Source organism: Chelmon rostratus, chromosome 5 (assembly GCF_017976325.1).
Source record: "Chelmon rostratus isolate fCheRos1 chromosome 5, fCheRos1.pri, whole genome shotgun sequence".
Taxonomy (NCBI): domain Eukaryota; kingdom Metazoa; phylum Chordata; class Actinopteri; order Chaetodontiformes; family Chaetodontidae; genus Chelmon; species Chelmon rostratus.
In genome coordinates, this window is record NC_055662.1 from 2,462,136 (window position 1) to 2,471,036 (window position 8,901).

The 8,901-nt window shown below is 38.4% G+C and overlaps 1 protein-coding gene across 1 annotated transcript in view; it reads left to right on the plus strand.

The window, feature by feature from the left end:
- si:dkey-61l1.4 (collagen alpha-1(I) chain) overlaps positions 1 to 7,743 on the plus strand; it is a 41,994-nt gene extending 34,251 nt beyond the window's left edge. Inside the window, exons 55-63 of the mRNA XM_041937846.1 lie at positions 47 to 100; positions 203 to 220; positions 319 to 372; positions 455 to 517; positions 966 to 1,131; positions 1,371 to 1,477; positions 3,187 to 3,267; positions 3,385 to 3,570; positions 4,493 to 7,743. Coding sequence (XP_041793780.1) covers positions 47 to 100; positions 203 to 220; positions 319 to 372; positions 455 to 517; positions 966 to 1,131; positions 1,371 to 1,477; positions 3,187 to 3,267; positions 3,385 to 3,570; positions 4,493 to 4,636 — 873 coding nt within the window. The 3' untranslated portion in view covers positions 4,637 to 7,743. The remainder of the gene's footprint in view (positions 1 to 46; positions 101 to 202; positions 221 to 318; positions 373 to 454; positions 518 to 965; positions 1,132 to 1,370; positions 1,478 to 3,186; positions 3,268 to 3,384; positions 3,571 to 4,492) is intronic.
- The last annotated feature ends 1,158 nt before the right edge of the window (positions 7,744 to 8,901 follow it).

The following is an 8,901-nucleotide window of genomic DNA, read 5'->3' on the forward strand; positions in this document are numbered from 1 at the left end:
CTTGACTGTGTGTGATAATCATATAGGAGTGTTGATTGTTTCCTAGGGGGATATCGGTCCACCAGGTAGACGAGGCGCTCCTGGCCTACCTGGGCTTCCTGTAAGTCGTCTCTAGTAACTGACATTATGGCCAATAAGAACTTTGATGTTGGAAAAATAAATATGACTCTTAACATCTGCTCATCTGCTTTTCTGTTTTTAGGGTTTGTTCGGACAGAAGGTGAGTAAATACAAAACTAGATAACATGAGGTTGTTTGCTGAGAAATCAGCTGAAAAATATACATAGATTTCTAATTAGATGCTGTTTGTGCTCACAGGGCCTGAAAGGGTTTAGTGGACCACCAGGCCCTATTGGAGAGAAAGGCTTAACTGTGAGTATATATGTGATAGAGCACAATGTTTTATTCCATTGAATAATAGAAATGTAGTCATGGGTCACATTTTGTTTGTTAGGGTCCACCTGGCCCACCTGGACCCCCAGGAACATCCCTGCATCCTACGTTGACACAGCTAAAGGTAAGTGTGACTGGTAACTGCATTGTGCGTTCATGAACACATGATGGGTGCCTCACCTATCCTGCTGTTCTTTTGAGTGTTGATTGTGCACGTCCTCAGAAATTAATAGCTGCAGGATTCAGCCCATGAACAGTGGGGGCAGTAATATGTGAAGTCAGTAGCAGACTGAAAGAACCGCAACAACAATGACACAAAAAAAATATGAAACTACAGTATTCGAGCTTGTCCACAGTTAGCTGCATTCATATGTTGTCTCCACTAGTGAAGCAATATACAGCTGCTTTTATAGGCAGCAGTTTGAGTAGTATTCTAACAAATAAATGCAAGTAAACAAATCCTCATCTGTAAAATCTGAATTCCCCTTTAAATATCTACTTATAGTTTCTTCAGTTTACTATGTCATCTCATTCATTGTATATCCTTCTTTATTTTGCAATTAATATCTCAGGAGCTCATGGCCATGTCAGAAAAGCCCAACTATGTCCTGGTCCAGACGCTGTTAGACTCCCTTCAGAGAGATCTTCATTGGTTCATTAACCCACCAGACGGCAGCAAACAACACCCTGCTACTACATGTCTGGAGCTGTGGCTCGCTCACCCCAACTCCATTAATGGTGAGACTGGCATTCACTGATGCTCTGAAAAATTACAAACCGTTCCTCCTCTGAAAATAACAATTAAATTATACAGTGATCTGTTGGTCAGAATGGCCTCCGTGTTTACCAGCAGGTCATGCAAACGTTAACAACATGTTCGTTCTATCCATCCATCCATCCACTGTCTTCCGCTTATCCGCTTGTTCGTTCTGTGTTGTAAGATTTGAAAAAGAATTTGAAAATGTGTCTTCTTTCAGGGATGTATTACATTGATCCTAACCAAGGTAGCCCGGCTGATGCTTTTCAAGTGTACTGTGACTTCACGGCAGAGCCAAAGACCTGCCTGTCTCCACTCCAGCCTCAGGTATTATCAACACCCCCTACACCTGATAAACAGTCTTAAAATTGTAAGTTTTAGCTTTTTAAAACATAATATCATTTTAGTTTTTATTAATATCATTATGTAAGTGTAATCCCTACTGAAGAATATATAACAAGTGGGGGAAAAGATTATTCAACTTTTTTTCATGAAACAAATTTCCAATGAAGCTATACACATGAAAGTGGGACCAGACAAGGTATTAACTCAATGAAACTACACAGATCATCACATTCCAATCCATAAAAATGTTACATGCAGTAAAGTGGAATGACACAGGTACACTAATGGAAAGTTATTTAATGCTTGGTGGAGAAGGCTTTGTTTGCAATGGCTTCAAGACAACCTGACACTTCGGAACAATTTGACTCTTTCTGGTGCTAGCAAGAGCAGGAATGAAGTTTCGGCTTCTTGGCTATTAGGTTGCTAAACTCAAAACATGCCTGCATAACACTGTCTCTGTCAGAGGCAATCATGTAAAAGCTGCTTTGTGCCACCTGCTCAAGTTCTCTGATGGCTCTGCAGTGGCTGGATGCATAAGTGATTTGTGGGAGGAGGAGCATAGAGCACTGGCAAATGACTTTGTGGAGTGGGCTGGAAGAATGTATCTGCTTCTAAACGTGGCCAGAGAGATGGTGATCGACTTTAGAAGAGGACAGCTTCTATCTATCTATCTATCTATCTATCTATCTATCTATCTATCTATCTATCTATCTATCTATCTATCTATCTATCTATCTATCTATCTATCTATCTATCTATCTATCTATCTATCTATCTATCATTTCCTGGGGGAAGCTGAGATCTTCAATCTCTGTAATATGCATCTGGCAATCAGAATATAAAGAGCAGAATGGTTTTTACATAATTTAATGCACTAATTGATAAAGCACCTAAATGGAAGTACAGATCAAGAATTGATGCCATGCAAATAGTGAAAATGCTCTAATATTGTGTATGCTGCTCTTAATAGACTAAAAACTAGGATGTTGGTTGCTGTACAACTCCTCTTTGATTGTTAAAGCACAAGTTCCACCTCAAATGACCTCTCCTGGCCTGTTCCACATCAAATGAATCCATGAACAATCACACAGGATTTACTCAGGTCTGACTGTGCAGTGTACGAGACGTAGCGTATGCTACAGACTCAGATTAGCAATGACTGCTCTCATGTATAAAGATTAGTAAAATAGCAAATTATACTACAACAAAACTACTTATTCACCCTTTTTATTGTGAAGTACGGCGGTCCAACTCGTCTTTTTGTTAGCATGAACCCACCATTTTTTTCCATCTGACAGTTTATAAATAGTTGCACACAGATAGTTGAACCGAAGGTACAATTAATTTGAGTCCTCAGTTTAGAAATGCCCCTGCACAGAACATGAATCACACAAGTACCTGTTCCTGTTCAGTCCTAAGAAATCTAGAAAACTTTTTTCCCTTTTTTTTGGTAAATTACTTAGAAGTACAGAATGTAACATTTAATAATATGTACTGTATATTATTAAATATAGAGACTGTCAGTCCTACTGCACTGGTGTTTTTAGTCAAGTATCAAAACTGCTCAAAGCTGAGGTTAGTAAATGATGTTAGCGTCACATTTGCAACTTCAAATAAATACACCTTTATTATTTGGTCAAGCACATCATATTAATGTTAATTCATGTGATAACCTTAATGACTTACCACAGGTTCCAGTAAAAGCTTGGCTGAAGGATTCTGGCACTAATATGTCATTTCACTGGTTGAGCACAGTTGAAGATGGGTTCCAGGTGAGAGTCTGATTCAGGTATTGCTTTATTTGTCTGATATAGATTGCACAGTTTTTTGTTTTTTTTTTATCTTTCTTTCTCTTAATTTTATCTCACATGCAAACCCCTTACCTACAGTTTGAGTATCCAGGAGGAACAGATGTTGTGCAGATGAGGTTTCTACGAATGAACAGCAGAATCTCCACCCAGACCATCACTTACTACTGTGAGCCAGGAAATAGACAGAGCCGCAGAGAGAGGGAAATCAAGTTCCTGGCTGACACTAGGAGGCAGAGTTACCTGGGGGAATTGCAAGACTGTGTAGTAAGTGACAGTAATGATGATGGAGGTTCATGAATCTAAGACTCAGTACCAAGGACATTTTAGCCCCAACTCACATACACCTTCAGTAAGCCTTGTTTTGATCTTACACATTTTAATTTCCCACAATACTTCGTTCTGCATCAACAACAGAAGAATGTTACTTTTAGCACTATATTGCTTTTACTGTAAATCCTCAAATAAAGGCTGGGGCCTTTATTTGCTTTAAATGCAATGGAAACCAGGCTTTTCTGGCCTCCCTCTTTGTGGTTGAAGCCAGATAGCTAAACAATCAAATGAAAGACTCTTAGACAGAGGAGGCTGTGTTGTCTTTGAACTCACAGAGCGACATGACTGTGAAATTAAAACACAAATAAATGCAAAAATGCACATGAATAAAGGCTTTTAGAAAGCATGTCATCTCATAACCAAAATTATCACAGACATTGGAATAAGGATAAGTAAATGTATGCGGATGCCATAAAACAGCATGAATTTTTTCATCTTGGTTACATAAGCTATAAGCTATCCTTCATGCTAACTGAGTAAACAGCAATTCTAACAAACAAAACGAACAGTATTGGAGTTCAAAGGTTACAATAGATGAATAAAAACTTAGTAGTATAGTATATATAGTATAGTATGAGATATCAAATTAAATTACAAATATGGCCTTTAATAGCTTTAGTGTACAGAAAAACTGCAGAGCACTGAGAAAATGTAAGTAGCCTGCAGCACCAGCCATGTACTCTTCCACTAACTACTTGTAGACTTTTGTAGAACATGAATTTCTGTACAAAACTATATCTTAATGTATTCAATAGACTTACATGTGTAGAGCCACATCGCTAACATGGCTTAAGCAAAAAGAAGAATAATTCACTTGTTTTCTGAGTACTTTCAAAGACTGTTTCCTTTTCTACAGCTGGAGTCAGGAGCCCAGAAATCAGTTTTTCAATTTGAAAGTGAAGACCTCCAACTGCTGCCTCTCAGGGACCTGGCAGTATTTGGAAACAAAGAAGTAACCCAGGAGTTTGGCTTCACCATAGGGCCTGCATGCTTCAGCTAGAGACACCCCCTGTCTCTTAGCATGATTGCATCTGTGTGGTGGCCCGCAAACCATGTATTTCTGGCACTTTTGTACTGTCTTTTAGAGCATGACTGAAAACATCATTTTTGAGTTGGCATTGCTTTCTAATTCAGAGTCATCCACCGTTTTTCAAGTGTGCCGACCAGCCAATTCATTTTGGATGTCAACCGTGGGAATTCTGGGTCAAAAATCAAGCACAACCTGTTTCAGAACAACAAAACAGTGAGGACTAAAGACACAAAGTGAACTGAAGATCCTCAGGGATCAGAAAGGGTTTCTCTCCCTTTCTGAAAGTTTCCTCTGCACACTTTTTAGACCAGGGATTTTTTTAACCTGAAATTCTTGACATTAACCATATTGTGTGTGTATTTTGCTCATTTATGTAAATGCTTGACATTCATTTAGTCATTTTTATTTTGATTCAGGTACATTTTGACTTGATCATTGTGTTCAAGTGACATCATAGGTGGTGCTGGAAGCTTGGAGACATAGTGACAAGTCACTGGTCATGCACCAAAGCTGATATGATTGTTTCCTCTATTTTGGAATCTTCAGTTCTCTCTGCTCCTTCAAAGGTCAGAAATGTTGACATAGTTTGCATTTGGTCAAATTCACATGTCAGAGTTTGCCAGAGTTAAACTCCAGTTTGCCAATTCACTGATTCCGGCATTCGATTTAGAAAATAATTTATTCCACCCTTCAAATACATTTGAAATAGAGTCAATCAAATAAATCAGCCAGGCTGATGCAGTGATAGCTTTTTGCATAATCAGTGTCGATTCATGAGTAGCAGTAAGGTTAAGGCCATTTAGAAACAGTGTTCCATTACATAGTTGACCACCAGAGAACATAAAGAAGCTTTAAAATGTCCCACTCAGCATGTACTGTGGTCACTCCCTTTAATATTCAAATAAAAGGGATCCTCATCAAAAATAGTATTGTTAAAAGGTCAACATCAGCCAGTGTATTGTTGTTGGATTGTTGAATCTCTCAAATATTTAAATCCGTATTGGCCTAAAAATTCCAGATTTGTTCAGGTTAAAACTTTGACAAATCAAGTTAGCTGGATGAGAATTAATGAATCATTTTAGCTGGCTCAGTTAAGCCATGTTTGAAGAACAGGGCCCTGAATGACAGTTCATTTGCCTCTTTCAGTTCATTTTCAAAGTGTTTGCAAATCCTTACATGATGTCATGTTTTCAAATGCTTAATTCAGTACTTACTTCATGGTAATGAAACTCATGAAAAGACCCAAACCAACAACATGTTAGTCTATCTCTAAATACTTTCCAACTTTCCTACTCTATCTGTGGCTCTCAGCCCAAGTCCACTGGTTCCTACTCAATATGTAAATCTTTAAATACAGCTCACAAATGTATAGATATAGTTACATTTTTGAAAAGGCTCAGTAATTTCCTAAAAGAGCTGGACACTGCAGTTCTTTTTGAAGATTATTATTTTTGCTTCATTTTCAATAGTGCCAGTGAAGAGAGAAAGGAAAGGTGGGGGGGGCCCTGAGCTAGAATCAAACCAGGTGAGGTGCCAGGGCACCAGATCTGCAGTTTTTAACACACCACCAGAAAAAAATAAAAGAAGCTCATTATTATGATTTCAGACTTTCAGACTCGTCCCCCCTCACTGCCTGCAGCGGAGCTGCTAGCAGCTGCTGTTGCAAAGCTCCTGCAGCACAGTTGAGAAAAGACCTGCTGCTGGTATGCTTTGTATTTCTGGGACCATTCTGTTGTTCAGTGGGGATTTTGTCAGTCCTGAGGTTAACTGTCCAAATTTACACCACATTACCTCATATTTAGATATTTCTACAGACTACAGTGGAGATTGACAGAAAATATTTATTTCAATATCTCTCATTCACAGTCCATATTTATTTTCCTTTCACTGTTTTTTATTTAATGAAGTGAGTACAAGGGACTGTCATTGTGCACAATTCATCAATGATGTTTCAGTCGTTAGACCATAATTTTTATAATAACTACTTTCACCATTTACAGTATATGGATCTCATCAGGAACAGTCCACCAATCAGATGGTAGATTGTGGACTCCTCTCATGTGACAGTGTGCAGAGTTCTTTGGTTTCTTTTCAGTAACCCCTGTCAGTGAGATTTGATGGTGTGTAAGGATGTATTGTCATTATTGACAGATATCACCTATTTGAAACTACATGTGAAATGTAACTGTTGTAAATACATCATGCAGCTGTTGTAGATATTTTGAAGTAGTTGGTCATTGCCTGTATTAGCACTTCAGTCACCTCCATCTTTTGTCATGAGTTGTTCTGTTGAGTTTCTTTTTTTGTGTGTGTTCTTAATTTATGTTAAGTTGTTTTCAGGTTTCTTGTTTCAATGTTTCTCAACATTTCAGTGATGCTGCACAGAAAGTAAAAATGCATTAATTCGTTTGGCCACTTGGGGGCAGCAGAACAAGCTGAAAACACAACAATAACATATACTGTATAACCCCATAAATATGTCATAGGAAAGCAAACTGTTGCTTTTTGTAACATTAGTATTCATTTGGAGTGGCATTTGTGTCCACCTGATGGATGACAGCTCAATATTGACACTTCTGGCTCTGTAAAATGTCTGTCTCTTAAGCTGCTAATGCTCTATTACGGTAGCAGCCAGTGTCTAAGTGTGTGTGTCTCCAGTTTGCTGCTGGACAGCACAGTGGGCTTCTCAGAGCTTTTTCGCTGAAAACAGCTGCCTTCTGCCTGAAAATGGCCTTCATGAGAGCAGAGTTGTAGGCCAGAAAATCAAAACAATGTGCTAAAAGAAGCTGAGGGGAACGGTAGTCTGATGAAAATTCTTTGTAGGTTTGTCAGTGAGGTATCCATTCATTCATCCACTGTACATATAAAAATTATCTTTTAGTGCAGCTTTAAACAGTACATGAAGGGATTTTACTGTTTTACTTGTACACAGTCCTGCATGGCTCAGTAGGTATTCTTCAGGGTTAGGAGGCATATTCCCCCCGAGCTTCCCATGCTGAAACTGTACGTTACTGTAAGGTACATTTGATACTGTTTTGTATGTTGCTTCATCAAAAATTAAATTTATTGAATTGAAATTTGTTGCATATTGTTTCACTCAGGGAACTGAGCTTGCATGACCTAATAAACCCTGTTCTTTTCCCATTGCTCAACTCAAAACCTCATCCTCAGCATGCTAATTTAGTTCCACACTTTAGGAATTTTACACAGTTAGACACAGTTATCATGCACCATGACGAAACAGAGATACTTTGTCTTATCTAGTTCACAGTAGAACTAACGTCACTGCAATAGAGGAGCTGAGAGCAGCCATAGTTGCTGATGGTCTTTTTTAGAACCGTTGTCTAGATAATCTGATCTAGGTAATGATCTACAACAAGGACATGATCCCTCACTGGCTTCCCACCTATTGACATTGTCTCTCTACAGTGGTGGACAGATGTAGTTTTTCTTAAAACATCTAAGTGCCTCAGCCAGCATGCTAACCTAACTTTAGTAACTACCTGAAAGGTCAGGCTGGACAGGTACAGATAGAAATACCTAACTATTACGGTAAATCAAGAGGTCTGGTTTCTACTTCTTCTGTTTCTCCATTTTTGAGTGTGCTGAATGGAATCCAGGGGGGTGATTGGAAACACCCAGGGAGCACACATGTGCATGTCTCACAGTGAGAAACCACAACTCCATATTCTTCAGTAGGCATCACTGCTTGTATTAACAGTCACATAGTACCAAATTTACTAATATATGTAGTCATGATATAGACTATCAACAATATCAAACCCTGCATTATTTAGTGTATTACATCAGTTAACTATTGATAAGAGCATACGGCCATTTCTGATTAAATCTGTCTAAACAAAAATCAAGCAGACATAAAACAAACAAAACCATTTGATAAATAAAAGACGGTTTTTGCGTTTGGAAATACTGATGCATTCATCTCTGCGGCAATACTACAAATAGCCGTATATTGCCCCCTCTCTGACACCCTCTGTCACAACATATGGACCTGAAGAATTACTTATTGTGTAATAATTCAATATAATGTAATAAAAGTGATAGAAAAATCAGTATCAGAATGACACAAACAAGAAGGATTTTATAGTTAACTTCTTTAGAAACATTATCATTAAAAGACGATAGTATACTAGTAGACATTTGGCATTTCCGATAATTCGGGGAAGTCACTGAAGGCAGCATGGGTGCATCTGAACCACACTGGATGTTGACAG